We start from the raw sequence: 22912 nt of genomic DNA, 5'->3' as shown, positions 1-22912 counted from the left end.
CAGGGACACCAGGTTTCTGGTCTGAGGGTCGGCACGTGGTGAGGGCACTGGTCAGAAGCAGCAGCTCAGAGGAAACGGGAGAGCTCTGGGGTGGCATTTTATTGGGGTTTTCGTTTTGTGTTTTCTGTTGGCGTGTTCTTTGTGCAGGCGGGAGGGGCGGATCTGCTTCAGATGTACTAAACGTAACTTGGAACAGTCAGACGGAGATGTCCCAGGAGGCAGGAGCGTAGGCTGACCATAGAGCTCTGAGATCTCAGGTTTAGAGAGCAACAGGTGAGGCTGCAGGTTTAAACGAGGCTGCCAGGAAGAGACGTCAGGTAAGACAGTGCTAGATATTTCTAAAATGGTAATAACTACTAGAAATTAAAACACCTATTATGGCCAGAAAACACAAAATAATACAACTGGAGGTCCCAAAATAACAAGACAAGTTATCATTAGGGGAAGAGTCCGTCTGTACCCCAAAAGGCAAGGAGGTGGCTTGAGAAGAAAAGCATGAGCGACCAGAAGGAAGGACCAGAGACCAGAGAGGAAGAGCCACCCCACAGCCATCTAATCAAACATGCACGACATTTACAACCCGGACGCTCACCAGTGCCGTGCTGATGACCCCAAGCGCCCTCTGACACTGGTGCAAAAACGTGCAGAGCTATGAAATACAGACGGCAGACGTCTGAATGGAAACAGGACACACAGGAAACTATGGACACACATACAGCAATTATCTCACGTACAGTGGTAATTACATACACATAAAGACTTTTCTAAAAAGGCTAGTACTCCTAACATCCAATCGTACCTCCCAAGAGAATTACAACACAACACATGCATTCTGTTACAACATGTAAAGTTACTCCACTAGAAATATACAAAACTGTCTGTTTCACTCTTGTACAGGTTAAAAACCAAGAAAGAAGGATCAACTGTAACAGTGGCCAACGAAAACCCTCATTTCAGGGAACTTCTCTGGGGGAACTTCCGCAACCAGCCCGATAGCCCTCCCTACCCTTCCTGGGCTGCGACAAAGCATGACTGGCCGACAGCCCCCTCACTAGAGAGGCCACACTTCCGCCAAAGCACTCCCTGCCTGAGCTACACAGAAGCCTCCTCATCAGACCTGCCACTGAACTAACTCCTTCTAAGTGCTTTGTGTATGAAATACTAAGACCAATGAAGTGGGTTCAAAAGTGACTATAAATAGGAAAGACTCAGTTTGATTTGGGAAGAAATATTTTGCACCTTATTTGCAACTCAAAGTTGTGCAGGCTAATCACAGGGATGAAAGGGGAGCCGCTGGTTGTAACCACTGGCTTCTATCTCTCTCAGGAAGTGCTACACGGAACTGCTAAAAAGTAACTGAACTGATTGAGTTGACATCTGCACCTTCTCCGAGTGCCTATTTGCTGTGAGGAGCAATTAGATCAGTACAAGGTGAACGTAAGTGAACAGGACAAATGACCCAGTTTCTCTAACAAAGCAATGGGATGAAAGGAAATGAGGGAGGGAGAATGTGAGAGAATAAAGGCGACTGCAGAAACGTAATAACCAAATGAAACGCAATGGTTGTATTTGAAGCAGGAACCAAACAACTTATAAAAAGCCATTGTTTTAGACAAAAGTCTGAACGTGGATACTGTATTCCATGACACCAAGAAATTACCAGTACTTTGGTTAGGTGTCATAATGCCATGGGGGTTATATTTAAAAAGGAAAAAGGTCCTTACTGGTTAGAGATGCACGCTGAAGCACTTATCAACGAATTAACGAGATGTCTGAACTCTGCTTTATGTACCCCAGGAAAAAAGGGGGCAGAACAGATGACTGGCAAAATGTTGACACTACTGGAGCCGGGTGGTGGGTACAACAAGGGCATTTATTGTACCATCCTCTTTACTTGTGTTTGCTTGAAAATTTCAATAATACAAGGTTTGGCTTTTTGTTTTGCTTTGTTTTTTGTACAAAAACAGGTAAATCAAAAATGCAGGAAGCTGAATCGGACCCTGCTTTATTTCTTCTTGAAATATTTCCTACTGTAATACACGGTCTTCACGCTGGCACATTAACAATAATTCAAAATGCATGTTGGGAGAGTGGGTGTAAGAGAAGGGAAAATGCCTGGTTCCATGCAAAGTAGCATGCAATGAAAGTATTCTATATTTAACTATCCATTTTCACAACCAAGTAAATCTGACTAATTACACCCCCGCTTTTATTAAATACAATAGGACTCATTGTGGCATTCAAAAACTTTATAAATAAGAAGAATACACACATACCCACTCCCCCTGCCAACTAAAAATTGACCAGGATCTTTAACATATCAGAGAAAACTGATCATTTCCCTCCACTCCTATACTTGAATAAAACTGGGTTTAAAGTCAGCTACCCCAAAATGCAGACTGCGTGTTCGTTTGGGCAAAAACAAATTCTCTTGCATTTGAGGCTGACACTCTAGCAATATCTTAATTAATGAAAAAGATGAACCTCCATATGACACCTAACCATGAGAAACTTGGAAACCTGAGTCAGAAATATAAAGGCCTCGGCATGAAATCTAGGATGACAGGAAGAGGATATGCTTCGAGAAGAAAGATGGAATGAAAATACTTCGTAACCAAAATTATGCTGAAAACCCAATATGCACAGTCAGGTCAAAGGACAAAAACAAAGTTAGAGAAAAGGTGTAAGTGGCTCAAAATAACATCAGGCAAGGAAGGACGCGTGGGAGAACGGAGGCGGCTAGCTGCCACACGGGGGAGAAAGGACAAAGCAAGAATGGGTTCCAGCAGGACCTTTGCTCCTCTGCCCCAAGCAACCAGAGGAACAATGTGGAAACGTGGGGTGGCTTGTGTTCCAAGACAGCTCCCCAGGAAGCGCTCTACCTCTCAGATTTCACACACTTCACCCTCCAAAAAAAAGGCTCAATTTAATTCAACACCAAGCTCTCCCCAGATTGCATTCAGATATACAAGTCTACTCCAGGGGCCCCACATGTCTCCCTAGCTGTTTGAATATATGAAATCTGAATCGATGAAATAAAGCTTAAATACAAAGGCCGATCTAAAAGAGAGACACATGTTCACAGTAGAGGGATTTACCTACATACAAACTGATTATTTCACCTAGTATTTGGAGGCGGGAAAAGGGCTGGATATCGGGAAGGGACAATGGGAGGCCGTGACATTCCCAGGGCCTGGCTTACCCACCTTCACCTCCGTGGTCTATTTAATTCTATCACATCCTCACAATAGTCTTATGCTAGTAACTGGCATAGTTATTAGGTCACAGAACTGGTCTGTGGCAGGGCCCAGACTTGTGCTAGTCTCACAGCAAAACTCTTTCTCTTCCTTTGCTCTTCTCGTCTTAGCGGAAGACATGAGAAATCTGAGAGGAAAGGGACTAAGAGAAGAGAGAATGAAACAAAAATAAAACGAGAAAATGAAAAGAGCAAAAGCACATTTTGTTTTGGTGGCCACTTCATATGTGTACACGTGGCAAATAGGTTTTTTCATTATTCGACCTGTAAAAGAACATCACTTAAACTACGATTATGGTGTTTATCAACAGGGTTTTATATAATGTACCAAAAAAAAAAAAAAGCCAACATTGTCACAAAAGGGCTTTGCTCTTGCGGGCGGTGTTGGTTAACTGAAGGAGCACAGCACGTTGTTTCCATGGAGAAAAAACAGGTGAGTTATACTTCAGATCTGAGAGTCCATCAAACCCACTTCCCAAGTCCTCATGCCCAAAGCTCCTGAGAACAAGCAGACACCAGCTAATCAAACACATGTGAGTGCTTAGCACCAACACCTGAGGGAACAAGAGAAATAACAAAGTCGCTGCCCTTGAGGAATATACAAAACAGCTGGAGAGCAACACTCAGGAACCTTCTAGAATAAACTAATTACAAGTGAAAGTACCCAACACTGACCACACTAAGGAGTCAGAGGAAAGAGAAGCAGGGCCAGTATCTTAAGAGACATCAGGGAAGTGGGCGGGTCAATAAAATGAAGATTCTAAGAGCCAGATGCCGAAGGGCAAACGTTTCAGGCAAGAAAGGAAGTATGCAAAGAAAGGGGAGTACAGCAGGAAGAGACCCTGTGCATGGCAAACCAGGACAGCACAGAATAGATTTAAATGTTCCTGTTGGGAAGTTTGCATGATATATGAAATCAGGTTACACAGAGAGGGTAGGACACGAAGGGCCCTGAAGAAAAAGCAAAGCAGCTCAGAACTGTCTGACAGATAATAAGAGATCACTGAAACAGGGGACTGACAAACAGCAACAGGCCTGGCACTAGAATGCAGGATGGCCTGACAGGGACAATAAAAGAGGTAAGTAAGAAAGGAACAAGTAAACTCTGGTCTCTCCCTCCAAAGAGAAGAGGGCTTAGGCTGGAACGATGATGGCAAGTGCTGGGAGAGAAAGGGACAGAACTGCGTGCCCTGAAAGCGCAATCTAAAGGTTGTGTCTGCTGGGAATACAGATGGTGCAGGGGCTTCTGGGAGAAGAACAGTGCTAAGAGAACAGGGAAACTGGGGGGGAATGGGTGGGTTAAGAGAGAACCATGTAACCAATTTGTGATGATAAAAAACCCAAGTGGAAATGGGCCCACATGAGCGGCCAGCATCCGGCAAGAGCTGCGGTGAATGGCCGACCGACTGCCTCAGCCGGGGGGCGTGCAAGGCTCATAACACCAGCGTGGGCCAGGCAGCTGTGTCCTACACAACTAGGCTGAGAAACAACAGCTTGAACCAGAGGGGGGGCAGGTAGGAGGAGGGGGGATAAAAAAGAAAAAAGAAATGGGCCTGGACAAGGGTATGACTTGTGGGATGATTACAGAAGGTTGTAGTGCCTCTTCTTTCACATGTTCCAACCAGTCAAAATGACAGCTGTCCTCAGGCGAGGAAGGATCAGAGATCAGTCCCCCATCACTTGCGACTGTCACCAGAGACCTGTCTGTCTGTTTCGGAAGGCAGACTCTCAGGTTTTCCTCTCACACACAATTCCCAGTCACAGCGCCCTGACCACTCTCCCCGGGGGCTCTCCTACACTGCACTTCTAGTCGATTCTCTATCTCCTTTATTTTGTCTTTGTACCATTTATTAAGGGGCCATTCACATGGGGAGGGGGAAAGCTGTACTTGAAAATGTTTAAGTTTTCCAATTTGTGTTTTACCTTAGAAATTTCAAAATGAAACGCTCTAAGCCAAGCATCCAGAATCACGCCTCCCAGGCTAAGCTCCTCTCTGGGGGATCAAGCTCCTCTCGGGGGGATCACGTCCCGGCCCGAGTGAGACCACAGATCCTTCCTTCCGCACAGCCCACTGGAATGTCCTTCACTGATTAAATTCTCCTCCCTACAAGTCAGGCGGGGCGGCCCCAGGGAATGCTTTTGGCCCAGACCAGAAAGACATTTTCAAGGACAAGACTCTCCATAAAACATTCCAGGATGTACTGGTTATTGGAGGGGCCACGCTATGATACAAAGACTCAGATCCCCACGGCTCGCTGTGTCTGCTTGAACTTCTCTGAGTCTCAGAGTCCTCGCCCTCAAAAGGGCATTGAGCTACGTGACTTCTCAACTCACCAAAGCTCTAACATTCTTTTCCTGGGCTAACAGCTAACAAAAGAATGCCCCTAAAAGGCCACAAATGCCCATTGAAAAACCTCCATTTCAATTTTGCTTGTTTACCATTTGTTAATTCAAATGAATTAATGAGAACACTAACAGGATTTCTTAATGCTAAGTATAATGACCCCAAAACGCATAATTTTTCATGAAATCAATCAAAATGCAATGAACATATTTGATACCCACAGTGTACCTATTTACACTAGGCCCTTTCTACCTAAACAATTTTCTGGCAATACAGTCTCGGTTAAAACAATCAAGGGCATTAAATGTACCGAGAGGCCTTTTCTCCAAGTCTTTCTCCTCCTTCACGGGACTCCTGGAAATCAGGACTCAGATACACCTATCAATCCCACAGGCTACCACCACCTGCCAAACTCTTGTTGAGGGTCACATGCTGCGAAGCTATCTATAGTTCTGTTCTCACTTTAACTGTTTATCTCTTTCCTCACTCTGAATGAACTAAGAGCACTTTCAAAGTAACTCTTTTATACTGTTTTTGCTCATGAAAAAAATAAAGGTAAATTAAATACAGAGAATTTTATGTCATACAATTAACAGTCAGTCAGAAAAGTGGCAAATGACACCACACAAAAATCACTATTAAAGACTTAACAAACATTCTGGTTTCCAATTCCAGAAGGGAAAAAGGCTGAACATACTTCATTTTCAGATTAAATATTTTCTAACAACTCAAAAGAATACTACTACTGCCTTGAAACAAAAGCAATTTAAAAATGAGTTAATTTAAAAAGTATGAGGGGGTTGAAGTTGAATTTCAAATTCTTCTGTAAATCCATGCATAAAATTGGCAGGGCAAACTTTACCACTTTGAAAATAGTAAAGTAAGAAAAATAAGGAAGTTGAACTGTAGACAATCAAAATACCTCTTTATAAAATCTAGTGTTTGCAGAAGGGACCATCCTTTGCCTCCAATTATCAGGCTTGCACCAAGCTTTTAAAATTGTAGTTAACATTTTAGAAAACATAACGTGATGGTGGTCATGGTACCTTCCCCCGGGACCACCAAGCTCCCCCACCCCCACCCCCACAATCGCTTGCTGCATTTCTGCCTCGACTACCAGGCCAATAATTCACAAGCTGGCCAGGGGAAAGACGACCAGATCAAGTCTCTCTAGAATCTGAACCACGAAATGTGACAAGAATTAGTCACTTAAAAAGTGCAAGAATGCAAGCAACAAGAAAATGCCACAAAGTGGAAATGCGGCCAGAGGAGTTCTGACCAGAGAAAAGAGTAGGTGAGCTGATGTCACAGGGGAGGGAAAACCAGGAGTGAGCAAAGCAGCTGCTTGTTGGTGGGGGAGAGAGGCTCCAGCCTGTGGAGGGAGACGGAGGCCCACGGGGTGCAGGCCCCCAGCACTGCCAGGAACACCCCCCCTCCCATGCAGGTTCTGGGAGCTCAGCCCATCCCAGCTGCATTCCTGGATTTCTGCACCATTCCTATCACACCGCATGTGTTCCGACTAACAGCACTCCTCAAGCTCGCGGGAGTGGATCCTTGCTCTGCACGCCCCGAAGCCAAACCAGCACACACAAGCCGCAAACAGGAAACCAGCCTTTCGATAAGCCATTCACGTAGAATACTGAACAGTCCTAGTATTTAAGGGAAACACAGAACTGAAAAACAACAAAGAAAAGACAAAAACACCTCACTCCTGACAGAGAAGGGGCATGAGGGACCGTTCTGAGGGGGTGGATGGAAAGGTTCCGCATGTTGATAGGAGGTGTGGGTCACTCTTTCGTCAAAACCGATCAAACTGTACCCCGACCACGTGACCATTTTACTGTGTGTAAATTATACCTCAATTTAAAAAACAAACTCCCTCAATCTAAATTGTTCCCTTGAGAGGACTAGAGTTTTTGTTTTGTTTTTCAAAACCAGATTGATCACAAACAATGCAGAGCAGAAGCCAGATGCAAACACACCTGAGTTTCAATTCATATGTAGAACAGAAACAGGTAACATTCATGCAGTGTTCAAAGTCAACAGTAGCGGCTAAGTTTGAGAAGGGGGCGTGAGAAGGGACGGAAAGGGGCGTAGTGGGACTTCTTCCTGGGCTGGTTTGTCCCACTACTCAATCATGGTTCAGTTTGACATTTTCATTATGGTGTATTCACGACAAGCCATTTCCTGTATGTGTATTATACCTTAACAGCAACACTAAAGGGAAGGGAGGAGAAAGAATACCCTATAGTAACGTAAAAGTGATTGGAAATGGGTTTGTGTCGTCTTGCATCTTCTGAAATGCTTATTTTCAGCCAAACACTTCAGGTAAATAACGACGATGACTTTAATTAAGAATTTATTTACCTCATTTGTGTAATTCTAATATGACTCATGAATTTGACATTAGAGGGAAACTCATTCAACAGTCATCAGAATAATGTACATTAAGCTCCATCCTACAGTGCTCAGTTCTACGTGAAGTGAGCTCACCCGCAATCAGAGCACTCTTCCAAATGAGCGGCAGAGGGAAGAAACCCCTCTCCACATCCTTTTTCTACTTTAACAAAGAGCAAAATGTGGAGGAAGAAGTATTTAGTCAGAAACCCACTTCTGTGTTTTCAGAGGGAGAATTAACTCAAATACATTCATTACCCTGAGGTGCATTTTTTAAAAATAAAGTGCAGATTTTGATTTTCAGAGACTTAAGAGTTTAAAAATATTTCGCAAAATCTAGATACGACTCATAAGCATAAAAAAACAGCATAAGTACAAATGAAGCAATGAAGACAATAAAATAAACATCAGTTTACAGATCATCAAATCTGAATACTTAAAAAACATAAGAAGCCAAAGAGTAAACTGAAATGTTAAGTAAGTACTTACAGCCATAATTAATTCAAAGGGGTGTTTATACACCCTCACTGGTGACTGGTATTTCTGCACCATGATTGTAATATAATAGCAATCCTCTCACACCTGCAAAACAAACATGTGATAAATAACCCTGATGTGGAAAAAATTAAGTCTGATTTACACATCATACTATATAGTCCAAGGGTAGAAAGGAACCAATAGGTCATAATCCTATGCACACAAAAATCAAATAATGACACTTAACTGGGCAAAGGATCGTACTAAGACGGAAACGGTGAAGAAAGGGCTGACCTGAGTTAGAGTCCTTTCCAGCAATGAAAAGTTATGATTTGATTATTCTGATAACCGATACAATTAGTTCTTGAATCATTTTCTCAACAACTTCTCTTAGAAGCCAATTAAAATGGTGCCACTTTAAGATATTTATTTTGGGGGCACACAAAAATTAAAAAGTGGAAAAAAATACTATTGTATCTTAAATTATGGAATACTCCTCAAAAGCCAGCTTCCAAGGAAACTTGTCAATGCCCACTTTCTAACTGTGTAGACCACGATTTCAGAGGCCTGTCTTCAAATAGCAGAGAGACCTAGAACTCTGGCCAGAGGCTACACTGACGTTTCCAGTCTCAAAGAGCTGTAATATCCCTAAGTAATCAATTAAATGCTGGCGCCTACTTCACATGTCAAGGAATTCACACTCCCGTCCCAGCCTATGTGGCTTTTCTGAAAACACTTTTATTTGGAGTCCCCTGGGGGACTTCCCTATTTAAAAATGAGGAAGAAAAATAAATCCAAAGAGACTACCTGTCCTGCAGACGATAATCATTAAGAATGTTATTTTATGCTGAGTATGGTGAGAGGTCACTCAAAAGTACAAAATGGAATGTCCTCTAGGAGCCCAAAGTCTAGCTGTAAAAAAAAAAAAAAAAAAAATTTACGAAAATAGATTTTATTTCAGAAGATTCCTATCTATAGGATAACATTTAAACAGGTTTGAATGGTCTCTGGCATGTTTGCTTAGCATCCCTCTCTGAAGGAACAGGATATGGTAGAAAACAGCACTATGTGACAGTCTGAAAAAAGCTAAATAACGCTGGGTGACCTCAAGCAAGTCACTTGACTTCGCTGGGACTCAGTTTCACCTCTGTAAAATGAGGTTTGGGGTGAGATAATCTTGAAAGACTTCCAGCTCTAGAATCATAAGACAGCCAAACTCCTGAGTTCTCCACCACAGAAGCCTCATTAATCTTGATTCTGGGGCTGGCAGGTCCTGGTGCGCTGGGACCACATTCTGTTTAGTTTTGCAAACCTGACAAGGCTGGTGCACAGTAGGAATTCAATAGTCTTTTTAAAAAATTTAATCGGTTAAATTATTTTAGGGTATCTCCCCGATAAGGGGGAGGGTGATTATGGAGTATAAAAAGGGTGGGGGGGTGTAAAAGAGCAGAACGCTCGTTTAAGGCACCGTAACATCCATTCAGGAGTCCACAGCCCGGCAGAACCCAAACTGGCTACGCTCAAGAACCTGCTAATTCACGAGCGTCTGAACTCCTGCCAGTTCCCGGCTTCGGATGCTCTGGTCCAGAAAAATGTCCTACGTGGGAATCCGGAGTTACAACGGCCAAGTGGCATCCTGGCCCAGGGCAGCCTCTATTGCATGACAATTGGTCCTTAAAAATTAGCCAACGGCCAAACCCAGTGAATCCATCCCGAGCAGGGTCGAGGGGCGGCCGGGCCCTCAGACCCGTCCGGAGGTCCAGCGCAGCGGCTCCAGCGGGCCCCCAGCCCCGGCCGACCCGGGAAGGTGCGCAGGGATGGGCTCGACCCCAAACTCGGCTGCCCGCAAGAAGGGGTCCGGGAGTGGGAAGACTGGCGGGGTGGGGGTGGGGAGGGGGCGACCAGTGCTGTGGAAGCGGCGAGGAGGGCAGGGACCCGGGACGGGAAAGGCCGACTTGGGGCTCCAGGCCGAGGGACCGAAGGGAACCGAGGGGGCCGGGAAAGGCGGGCCGGGCGTGGAGGCGGCCGCGAGAGCCCCGCGCCGCCGGGAGGAACCGGGCCGGGGGCGCGCTCGGAGCCCGCCGCGGCGACGCGCGCCTACCTCTGTCAGAAGGACTCGGCCTGGGACGCGGGGCGGCGGGGGTCGCTCATGCCGGCGGCTCCGCGGTGCCGTCGCCGTCCCACTGCCGGCGGCCGCAGCTCCACCACCGGTTCCGGGGAGTGGGCCGGGGGGGCGGGAGCGGGAGGGGCACGGCGAGGCTCCAGTGGTTGTTACGGGTGACGGCGAGGGCGGGGCCAGGCAGCCGGAAGCGGCACGCGTGCGCGGACGCGCAGAGGAGGCGGAGGCGGGCGCGAGGATGGTTGCTAGGGAGGGGGAAGGGTGACCAGCGAGCTGCGCAGGCGCCAACTCGGGGATGGCGGGCGTGGGAGGAGCTCAGAACGAGGGTCGGCTCTTAAGTGTGGCTGGTCTCGCTAAAGGCCGCTGGCCGCGCCTAGTAGTTTGCGTCGCGGGGCGGGGCCATGGTGAGGGGCGGGGCCATGGTGAGGGGCGGGGCGAGACCCAAAGTGGGCTGCGCGCGAGGGCCGAAAGTAGTTCTGCTGAATTGGACAAGGGAAGTGTGCGGGGGGTCAGAATAGCCGGGGCCTTCCTGCCGGGCCGCTTGCCCTGAGGCCCTGCCCCCAGTCTGATCCGCGCTGGAGGTCGCCCTGTGCTTCCTCATTTCTTGTTGACTACTCAGAAGTAGCAGGCTTCTGCTGCAGTGCCCTGACCACATTCTAGCCGAGTAATGCCGATGAGGCAAACGCCAGGGCTGGGGAGGAGGTGGGTGGGACCCAGCAGCGAGCGTCCTGTCAACAAGTCCAGACTGTGGGGTGAAACCAAGACAGAAGTTAGGGTCTGGAGATGAGGGCTGCATTCCAGCAAGAGAGCCGCGGTTCCAGCTCTAATTGCAAACTCAAGTATGATACACACAGACATTTGGGGTCCTTAAGAGGCGCTAATGACTAGAGAAGGACACCACGCACTTCCACCCACACAACAAAGCTGGTTTTATAACCAACGTACAATTTCTCCATCAATGTCACTGTTGTTCCGTTCCCATTAGTCACCTGGGTGGCTGTACATCTGATGCTGCCACTGCACAGAATATTTTTGGAACTGTTTTGGAATTTCCTTCGGGGCCAGTTTACCAGTCTCACAAGAAAACCATTCATTACTTGATCACACCTTTTCAACTCAAACCATCATTTTCCAACTTGATCACCCTCCCTGCTCGCTGGGCACAGCTCAGACTGGCTTTTGCCTGTCTGTAATATCACAACCACTTTCAAAAGATGCTTTGAGAAAGGCACAGCCCAGGAATGCTGAGCCTACTGATAGGAGTAAACAGTAGCACCTATGAAATGGTCTTGCCAAAAATTGACCTGATCTGATAAGCCTCTACACATAACTCCCAATGTACAAGAAATAGAGAGCAAAGGAACGTGCCAAATGATACCACGGAGAAACAGCCAGCCAAGTATGGACCGTGGGAAACTACGTGACAAACATATTCCTTATCAAACAAAGTCCAAAGGAAAAAAGAGGGTAAGGAACCACCTATAGATTAAGAGATTGAGAAAGTCATTGAGCCATACACTTATGATTTGTATGCTTTCTTCTACGTATACTTCAATTAAAAATTTAAAAAAAGACCTGAGATCATCAACTAACTGCAATATATAAACTATTTCCATCTTGATTTTAACAAATAAAATAGCAAAAAATGCGATTCATCAAACAGCGAAATTTAAACACTGAACACATAATGATATTAAGAAATTATTATTAATTTTTTAGGTGGGATAATGGTATTTTGGCTAATCTTTTTTTTTTTTTAATTTATTGGGGTGACAATTGTTGCTAATCTTTTTAAAGAAGCTTTATCTGACGTCAGGATGCGGTATCAACAGCCCAGTTATACCTGGGCACTGACACTGTGGCCTGTCACCTCTTCCCCATCAGGATTAACCTGAGCTGGGGACACTATTACCGGTCCCTCAGGCCACATCTTCTCCACTGCTTAGTGCAATATTAGGAATCATCTCAAGGAAAGCGTGGGAAGTTGGTGACACCAAAGGGATTGGGGGTACAGATTAAGGGGAGGGTCAAAGCTGGAAAGACATTCGGAGGCAAGTGAGTCTTAACTAAAATTTGAGCCTGCAGAGCCCAACCTCTTCCCCACAACAGCAAAAGAAGCAGGAGGTAACTCTGAATGATCTCTCTGAAGGTTACTAAGCGTCAAGGCCAGTTAAATATCTAGGCTGTGGCACACACTTCTAGAAGTGGCACACGTTTCTTCCTCTCTGGTGGCCCCATCCACCCTGGCATTTGTATTTCACAGTTTGTTCAGTCAGGGACAACGTTCTCAATTGGTGATAAAGGATAAAAGACAGCCTTGTAGGACATGACAGATTCTCCTGACATGGGCCACCTGGCAAAGTGTCCAGCATGGAAAAGTACAGAAGATGTAGGTTACCCAGAGGCACAATTTCCTAATTGAGCTCTGGCAGTCATCCTGTGGCCTTAGGCTCGTACCATTGCATCATTCCCAACCTGAGGAAACTTCAGGCCAAGAAGCCAGGTCTGCAAAAGTTATCATCCAGCCTTAGATGTTTCTAAAATATTTCATTTCTGTCAGGAGAGGCAAAGCTCCCCATGTCTTAATTGGTTTCTCTGCCTACAAGTCTTCCCTCTTCCAGGGCACTTTTCACGCTGCTGGCAGAATTCTTTCTAACACACAAACGCAAACTCACTCCTTCACTCCAAAACTACATTGATGACAGAAATAAAGGTAAGCTTCAAAGCCTGCCACCTGAGGTCTTCTACAAATCTTGTTCCCAGCTTTCCTTTGTCCAGTATGATTTTATTTTCATGTCCACTTTATCTGTTCACTCATTCATCTCAGCAAACTCAGCAAACATTTATTAACTCAGCAAACATTTATTCAGTCCCTGAATTTATTCAGACACCATAGTAAACACAGCATGGGAAGATGCACTACATAGAAGCAGATTTTCCTTCGGGTGCTCAGCCGACTGCACAGGGCAGGGAACAGTGAAAACGCAGCCTGCCGCGTTCTGTGGCGCACCCCTCTCCCCCAAAGCTTTTCCTTCACCTCCTTTTTCTATATGCCTGTGCACCTGGTACCTCCATCATAAGATATACTTCCTTAAATGAGATTGTAAAAGAATCAGGTCTGTCTCTCCTTGAATTGAGAGTTGCTTGGGTCCTGGGACCATATCTACTCATTTTCTTCTACCTATCATAGCACTCGGCACTTTGCAGAATCCTATTAAATACTGAATATTACTTGGGTTGTTTGCGTTGAAGTGATGAGCCTTACTTAGAGTAGCCCTTTATGCTGAGTGGTGGAACACGTCTCTCCATCCCATAGACTGAGCTGAAGCATCCTTGGGGGTGATGCTCTCACCCCGTTCTGTCCCCTGTCACCAAGCTAGGGCATGGAGTCTAGGGAAGCAGCCCAGATTAAGAGGAGATGTGCTGCAGTGTGCCCTGGGAAGCACAGCACTCGTCTGATGAGATCTAGGACGACCAAGGATGACCTGAGGCCTTTCAGCTTCCGGCTCAGAAATAAAAATAGCCAACCCAATCACACTTCTTTTTGGTTTGTTTCACAAAACAGAGTCCTCGCTTCTCCTACAACGATGCAGCTGGTGGCGGTTTCCTAGGCCAGATCCGGACTTGGGTTAGCAAGTCAGCAATTCATTCCCAGGCTGCTCCACTGCCAGTCACACAGGCTGGAGGTGGGGTGGACCTGCAGAAGGAATGAAGTGCTAACAAGGGACAGACTGGAGGGCACACAACAAGGGCGGGCTGGGTGAGGAATAAGAAGCAGAGAACACTAAATCCAATTGGTTAGGCAATTCCTCCAACGGTAAACATGGAAGAGAACGTCCTCCTTCGCCTCCAGTTCTGTGGACAGAGCCTGGACCACACGGTGAGGAGACAGACAGATGGGTCATTAGAGCCCAGGTCCCTGACTTTCTCCTTGACATGCGTGAAAGGGAGGGCCGCCTCTGACCCTGAAATCTGTCACCCCAAATGCTTTCGACCATGGGGGGAGTGTTTCAGTTCAATTCCCTACTTGGGGTGCATCCCACAGCCAATCATCCTACAGCTCTGCCTTCAGAATGTCTTGTGACCACCTGAGACTCAGAAATCTGCTCATTTCACACCTGGCTGAAAAGTCCATCTCCCACCCCTTCCCACCTTGGCAGGGCCTGTGTGCCTCGTTGAGCCGTCTCAGTATCCTGAAGCAGCTTTTAGGATTTTTCTCTTCCAAAGGAAAAAAAAAGACTTGTTTTAAATTGGCTATTGCTGAGATTTGGTGTCAGAAATTGTATCTCACAGGGCTGTTAAGCTTAGATAGGAAAGTGTTGGTGAAAACACTTTGTGAATGGTTAGGCTCTGTGTAAATGCTTCCCACAGCCAAGCATCCTACAGCTCGGCCTCCGGAATGTTCTGTAAGCATAGGTCATTATTATCATGCCTCCCCCTCTGGTTGGTTACTGGCATCGTCCTCTATTTATTTAGATAAGTTCTTCCCCATCTTAAATTTCCTCTAAACAGAAAAAGAATATCAAGAGTGTTGATCAAAAGACCAGTCCTCATTTGAATGGTTGTCAGCACAGCCCCACTGAAAAAATATGGGGGTCTTTCTTGGTAAACCACTTTCTATAACTACAAGCTCCATAGGCTTTGAAGGGGGTCAGGGGACGCACACAGAGAAGGTCACCTTGCTTAGCTGGGCACAAAGTCTCTGCCACCCTCTAAGTTCAGAAAGCTCACTCGATGAAAATGCTCAAGTGTGAGAGCATAACTGATCCTAAAAGGGACGGAGCCTGCCAGCCCTGCCGCCCAGGGTGGCCTCTGTCAGGTACTGGGCTTGTGCCAAGGCATGACCCACAGCTGCCTCCAGGACATCAGCGGGGGTTCTACGGCTCCCCAGAATTTGCAACCCCTCTGATGCAAAACTGAGAGCCTGCACGACCTTCCTCTGTACCCCCAGGGACACAAGGCACACCTTTGAACTTGACACAGGCTCAGGAAGGACCGATGCTGGCACTGGCATTTTGGTTTCCGGGGGCTGCCATAAACTGGAGAGCTTAAGACAAGAGAAAGTTATTCTCTCACAATTCTGGAGGCCAGAGGTTCTGGAGGTGAAATCAAGGTGGAGACAGAGCCACACTCCCTCCTGAGGCTCCAGGGAAGGATCCTATCTGCCTCTTCCAGCTTCTGGAGTTTCCAGGTGTCCCCCACCTCAGGACTGCAGCACCCTAGTCTCTGCACCTGCTTTCTCTGCGTGTCTCTGAAAGTCAAACCTTTCTCTCTTTTCTCTATAAGGACACCAGTCATTGGATTTAGGGGCCCACCTAAATCCACCATGATCTCAACTTAATTATATCTGCAAAGGACATATTCACAGCTACTGGGGGTTAGGACCTGGATACATGTTTTAGGGGCCACCATTCCACCCTTTACAGCTGGTTAGAAAACAAGCTCTCATTGGAGGGAAGGGGGCACAGTCCTGCTCACTCGCTTTCACTGGCATCCACTGTTCCATGAAGTAGAGAAGAAGGTGCCTACGACCCCAGGATGGGCCCCCTGGTCCCTGAGGGGGCGCGCTCTTGCCTGACATCCCCCACACAGACACAACCACTGTGGCCTCTAAGGAAACTGAGGCTAAAGGAAGGACAAGGCAGGCCTGCTGTCCGCTTTGTAGGCCCCAGGCTCTGAGGACAAGGACGTTGCTATCGTTGGTGGCCAAGAGCGGCCTCTGTGTTGGGCTGGCCTTGCTCAAAGGTTCGTTATGTGCACCTGGAAAGGCGCTCCACTCCGGGACCTGCTCAGGCACAGAGGGCTTCTCTGGGGACCAGCCCTGGCAGCTCAGGGGAGACTTCCAGGAACCTCTGTGATGCTGGCCACCCAGAAAAACCAAGGCACAAAGAGTCCTGGTTATTTAATCACTACAGAGAATTCAGGACTTGGAGCCAGTTGACAGTGCCTCTCTCCCCATGTGACACCTAAATATGGTACCCTATTTAATTTCATTACAGTTAAAAACAGCTCCCTCTGTTACACACCAACTGTACCAGGCCTGACCCTAGGCACTTAACATGTGTCACCACTGATCCCCCTAGGAGCCCATTTTACAGATGGGAACACCAAGATATACACAGGGGAAGTAACTTCCAAGGCAGAGAAGCTGAACCTAATGCTGTTTGACTCGGGTTCACGCAGGTGTTTCTATTGCATTAACTTCTCTCTGCTTAACTCACAGTTTTTCTGCTTGTTTGTTCTTTCTTCTAGTTCATCAGTTTCAAGACTTTTATGTCCAGGTGTCATGGTGAAAAGCTCATGACCCATAAGCACATAAAGCGTGCAGATGCCCAGGTGATCTCCAACTGGCCATGTGTGAACTGCTGATCAATGTATGTGCTGTGGTGCATTCTCGGACATTCTGCTGAGCAGACAAACCAAGAACATATCTTACTTTAAAATATTTCCATATGGCCCCTGTGAAGAGGTTGAATTGGCTTGACTCATAAATTCTTTAAATAGCAAGTGGCAATAACCTGTATGACTTTTTAATGGTCCATTTATTCTTCCACCCATTTATTGTTCTGAGATTTAGAATAATGGAGCTCCTGAGTGCCAAGCACATGACATAATGGAGGAGAAAAAGCCTGCAACTTCGAAAGCTAGGGATTCAGTTCAAGTTTTAGAATGCTGCATTAAAGATACACTTAACTTGGTGCAAATAGTAAAGTGGCTTTTTTTCCTTTCTTTTCCTCTTCTTTTTCTTTAAATCCACTTATGCTTATGTCCTAGCAGCAGAGACTGCTAAGTCCATTGGATCTCAATACGAAGTAAAGCTTATTCTCTGATGCAAGACACTGAACCCACTGTCTTAATTTCTGCGTCCCTTGCTTCAAACAGTTAAGTGACTGTACGGCAAGCGGAAAGGAACCAATGATTTCCCAGCAGCTGGTTCAAACTTGCTAAAAGGAAATGAGAAAGTTTATGGACTCAGGAAAACCCAAGGTGCCTCCACGTGGTTTCTCTTCCCTCCCGCTTCAGATTTGCAATGCTGGGATCCAAGTCACCTTGAAGACCATTTCATTTATCTTGGCCAAGTCCTTAAATGTTTACGTCTGCATTAAATAATGTCTAATAAAAGCTTAGCACTATTCACGGCTAAGGACAGGACTGAATTTGGAGCCATGACAGCTTAAGAAAGGACCTTATTTAGCCGCAACAGGGAGCCCCAGTCAGTGGTCTGGCTCTTGTGACCCATGTGACAGGCGCACCTGAAGAAGCTTGGGCCCCATGGCTGCCGGGTAAGACCTGTTAGATTCCTGATGTCCCCAGAGATAAAACTATATTGAAGCAGAAACAGGACAGGGTTTTGTTCCTGCTGGGGCCATGCTTGTTTTCCCTCAGGAGCAGGAAGTTTTCATAAATGGAGGGGACCCGTCAACACAACTCCTGTCAGAACCTTCAACTGCGATTCTCACAAGAAGGGTCATTTTTACATTTAAAATAACATCGACATAGTTTTAAAAATTGTGCAATAGATGCCACAGCAGACTGTCCGCACAGCATCCATTTCCCTACATCTTCCTTGCCAGGCCCCGATTTTGTTCAGGCACTCACCCCCTCCACACGCCGCGGCCAAGGGGAAGCTGGCCTCTGCCCCAGCTCCCGCAGGCAGACCACGAGTCTAAGGCATCCCTTCTCCCAGGGGCTGATTTAGGAGTGAGCATGAGGCCCGCAGGGAAGTGGGCCAGGGTTTCTAGAAGGGTTCCTGCACTCTAAAAAATGAGAAACTGAAAAAGGAGGTGCCATTTCTGTGTCTGGACGCTGTTGTGTCCGCTCTGGTTCCTGGGACTGTGACAGCTGTGGGGTACCCACGAGGGGAACCAGGCTTCGATAGGTGGGGGTGCTGGGGCCACAGAGAGGAGAGGTGCAAGAAGCAGAGTGGGTCTTCGGTGTCATCTCTGTCCACGACATGCCCGGGGCCTCCTTCTTTGCTGGACTTTCTGCCATGTGAACTCATCAATGTCCTCATTGTGTACCCAGTTTGAGGAAGTACTTTCTGTTCCTTGCAGCTAAAAGCGACCTGAGTACAGGCTCATTTTAGAAACATGTTTAAATGCAGAAATGCATAAAGAAGAAAATGAAAATCACCTATCACCCCATTATCCAATAACCACAATTTGTGTTTTGTTGCTTTCCCGTTTTTCTTAAACCACTGGTTTGGGGGTGACCGGTTAGCTCAGCTGGTTAGAGTGTGGTGCTGACAACACCAAGGTTGCCGGTTCCCCTGCATTGGACAGTGTGAGCTGCAGCCTCCTTAAAAAAAAAAAGAACAGCTTAAACTACTGATTTGGTGGTACTAATTGTAATATATAATTACATAAATAATACACTTACTTTTCGTAAAAAATGTAAATAGCACAGTTGTTGCATGCACAGGGTAAATGGCTCCTGTGATTCTGTCCCCTCGGTGGTGGCCTCGGTGAAATTGGTCACCTATTCTGGGAATTCCCCCACTGCATCAGAGTTTTCTCACATACGCGCTGTTTCTGACTGACTGTGAACGGCCACGTAACCTTCCAAGCCCATAAATAGGTAACTGTGGTAGACTTAGAACAGCTGACGTCTGGCTCTGAGGAGGGGAAGCTGGGAGGAACGGGGCGGGCCGGCTGTGTGGCCTTGGGCCCACCTCTTAACCACTCTGACCCTATTTCCTCATCTGTGAAATGGGAATGAAATGGCTAACAGAGTTGTGGTTAAGTGTTATGGATAAAGCACGTGGTGGTACGGCCTCGATAAACAGTAATGATTATTCAAGGCATTTGCCAACTTCTCGTATCTCTTTCTGGACTCTTCTACCACTTTCTGAACGACTGTTTTCCCCACCCCCTGCCGTCCCTGCTCCATCTGCATTAGCCAGGGGGTTCTTAGTTGCAGACAACAGGATCCAGTCCAGCTAGTTCAAGCCAAAGGGGGTTTATAAGGGGCAGAGAGCTCACAGAATTGTCGGGAGGGCCGGAAGGGAGATGCAGGCCCTAGGCTGGCTTCCAGGGGCTGGAACTGAACCCTGGCTCAGAGAGGGAGCCGCCACCTCACCAGAATTAGGAAGCTGCCAAGTCAGGATGTTGCTTTCTTGGCTCCGTCTCAGCACCAAGCTCGCTCTGTCATCCACCATGCCAACCAAACGATGCCCCACTCCCTGCCCTGTCTCCACAGGAGTCAGTTCTGAGTCAGTCTCCTGCAGGAGCCTGGGGTTGTTAAATCTAAATCACACATCTGAACCCCAGCAGGTTTTCTGTTTCTACGTTGGAAAGGGGATACCTACAATCTGGAAATCTGATTACAGTCAGATCGTGGAGAGAAGGTTTGAAACCTCTGGGGCAGCCTCAGGCTATGGGTGAGGAGTAGGCCACAATGCGTGCCCAGAAGTCATGTCCCTCTGTCCTTGTCTGACAGAGACGCACACTCGTCAAATCCCTAGCGGAGCTCAGAACTGAGAGCCAAAGCGAGGTGACCAGTGATCCATTTCTGGGGCACGTTTCGTGTGTCTTTCTCAGCTCACTTTGAAGAAGGTGCGTGGGATGGCGTTCGGGCCACACTACCAGAAAATGCGGCCTATGGAACATTTTAAGGGGGAGGAGCCTGAGAAATCGGCAGAACCAGGACCTTCCCCCCACCCCCTGAAACAGGTGACAAAACCCTCCCTACACCCAGAGGAAAGGGGCATCCTCACCCTTTTCTCCAAAGACAGAGGGTCACCAGGAAGAATTCAAACAGGCCTCGCTCAGGTCCGCGCTGTTTACTACACTTGCCCCTGCGCTCAGATTCCTCCGCGGCTGCCCAATCTTCAAACCCAGCACAAAACACTCAGGCTCAACTGTTTCCGCGGGTCTTCGTTTCCTTAGCAAGGCTCCCGTGTCACATAAAACTTACATTCAGTTAATCTGTATGTTTTTCTCCTGTTAAGCTGTCCTTGTCAGTTTAATTTTCAGGCCCAGCCAGGGACGCTAAGAGAGTCAAGGAAAACCTTTTCCTCCCCAGGCTTGTTGACTCTAATCTCCAATGGGTGAAATCTCAGGCAGCATAACCAGCGAGCTGAAATTGTTTTCGGTACAATAAAGGAAAATATTGTTAGGCAGGGCAAGTGCAGCGAGGCTCAGGGCAGCCTGGAGAAGTCCCCACGCTCAGATTCCTGAAGTTGCCTCTGCTTTTCTAAGCTGGGATCTGAAGGTATCTGGACAGGCCCTGCTTTTCCAACTAGTCAGAGCCTTTGCACGGGAGTGAGGGAGCAGAAGGTGTAAGCACAGGTTGGTGTGTGTGATCTGGAGATCACACACATAACGGAAGCATCAACTGCTACAGTGTAAGAGCCCTTCCAGACAAACCAGACTGCGGCCCTCTGCTTATGGATGAAGACGCTATTAATTACTTGAGATGGTAGATGACGTTTGCAGTCACTCGGCATACATGATTGCATGGAATACTTACTAGAATAATATTCTATAAGAATACAGAGAAAAGAAATGTTGCCTCTTGCCCTGCCACAGAGCTGGCATTCTTGACAACATCCCAGTCTGCTCTCTCCCAGGGACACTGCTCTATTCTGGGCTTTTCCTTGAGCTATTGTGGTGATTTGAGACTCAGCCTTTCAGGTCCTGGACGAAGCTGGTATTTGTTCCAGGGTAGGATGGAAGCCTGGGACTCACCCAGGACCCCTCAGGAATGCGGGCCTAGTCACCTGGTAGACGGTGTGTTCCTTTCCCAGTCGCTGTATGCAAAGGCTCACTTGCCTGGAGGTTAAGCTGGCTCTTGGGACCTACTCAGGAAACAGCAAAGCCAGGGCTGCTGGCATCTTGCTGGAGGTGGTGGGGTGCTTACTGGAAGGTACTAGTTCCTTCTTTCCTGTTCTAAGCCCTCTGGGAGTACCCTGCCAGTCAAAGCTGTGCTCCCTGCATAGGAGGCGATACTAATGGCAGCTAAGTATAGCCGGCAGCTTCTCGGAGTGCCGCTTCCGTGCGTGCCTGCACGCACAGTAGAACAATTACAGGAAGGAGGCTTCCATGCTGCATAATTATAACCTTGACCTAGGAAAGCATGATCTTCCCTGGCTGGGGCCAGGGCTGTCCTTAGGTTAAATGGCATTCCTGGACCGGCAGCTGGAAATGCTGTCCTTTGTTACCTTTGGACCTGGTGGCGCCCAGACTGTATTACATAACAGAAAAGTGTCCATTGTCACTTGGAATGTGTGGGGCTCAAAGGACAGTCCCACATGGGTGGAGATTAATAGGCCTCATTCAATGAATCACACTCCTCTCCTGCTGCATCCCTTATAATTAGCGTGACAGACATGCCAGTTGGCCCCAGACGGTTTCGGCTGATGCCTATTGAGTCAAGGTAATTATTAATAACGCTCCCTTTCACTCTCAGAGGTGACCTGGTTGGGGGAAAAACGGTAGGATCGCTGGTTTGAATCCTTGAGGACCAGGTGGGAGACAAAGCCCTGCAGGAGTGGCCCCCGCCGAGGGTGAGCCGAGGGAAAAGGGCTTTAGGCTGAAAAACAAACAGGGAGAAGCCACTTTTCCAAGCCCTGCTCAGAGCCGTCTGCTGTACCCACCGTCAAGGCTTCTGAGCAGCCAGACGCCCAGCTGCTGGCACGCTGGGTTGACCAGCCCAAGCCAGGTGGACCTGGTGGCCTACTTAGGATGCCCGGACTGGAAAAATCAAATGATTTCTGCATCTAGTTGACCCTGAAGCTGACCCAGATGAAATGCTCACCTTGCTGCTGGCCTCCAAACCTCAGGCCTTCTGGCGAACATTCAAGAGAACTTCAGTGCCAGCCGTGTGCAGGGGGCTTGGCCATCTGTCAGGATGGTATTGTTTTTAGGGTCTTCTCACCATGCCACTGTAAAAAGCCCAATCATTCTGTATTCTAGATAGATTCTCACCTAGTGATGAGAAGAGGGAAGGATCTTAAGGTGGTCTCAAAGGTCTGAACCCCCAAACCAAGCCCTTTCCCCCACCCCGAGTCCACTGTAATAAAGGACTTTCTACACCCCCCAGCCCTCCCAAATGTGTCTTCCTGCAGGACATGGTCAGGACGGATAAGGGGCGGGGTTTTCTTGAGCAATTTGTTGGTGACAGACCGACTCCACAGGGAAAATTCTCCTCTAGGGCCTGACCTGTGATGGAATTCTATAATTCATCAGCTCTGTCTAAAGGCTGTGGACACATCGATCACCGCTAGGCTGTCAACACGTTCATTCAGCCAGTGAGAGGAGCTCATTAGGGCTTTTAAAAATACCAGTCTTTCGAAAAGATGCTGGTTGGGTTTCTGCAC

General features: G+C 47.3%; 1 protein-coding gene across 9 annotated transcripts in view; it reads right to left on the bottom strand.

Moving 5' to 3' along the window:
• SEC14L1 (SEC14 like lipid binding 1) overlaps positions 1-10715 on the bottom strand; it is a 62415-nt gene extending 51700 nt beyond the window's left edge. For 5 of the 9 annotated variants that reach the window (XM_074320460.1, XM_074320463.1, XM_074320464.1 and 2 more), the window contains exons 1-3: positions 10576-10715; positions 9282-9386; positions 8487-8579 (exon numbers count right to left, since the gene is read on the bottom strand). In XM_074320460.1, coding sequence (XP_074176561.1) covers positions 8487-8549 — 63 coding nt within the window. In that variant the 5' untranslated portion in view covers positions 8550-8579; positions 9282-9386; positions 10576-10715. The remainder of the gene's footprint in view (positions 1-8486; positions 8580-9281; positions 9387-10575) is intronic. The other 4 variants (XM_074320461.1, XM_074320469.1, XM_074320466.1 and 1 more) reach the window with 1 other exon arrangement.
• Positions 10716-22912: the final 12197 nt, after the last annotated feature.

This window comes from Rhinolophus sinicus, linkage group LG15 (genome assembly GCF_036562045.2).
Source record: "Rhinolophus sinicus isolate RSC01 linkage group LG15, ASM3656204v1, whole genome shotgun sequence".
Taxonomy (NCBI): Eukaryota; Metazoa; Chordata; class Mammalia; order Chiroptera; family Rhinolophidae; genus Rhinolophus; species Rhinolophus sinicus.
The sequence above is the reverse complement of the archived record's forward strand: the minus strand, read 5'-3'. Positions and strand labels throughout refer to the sequence as shown.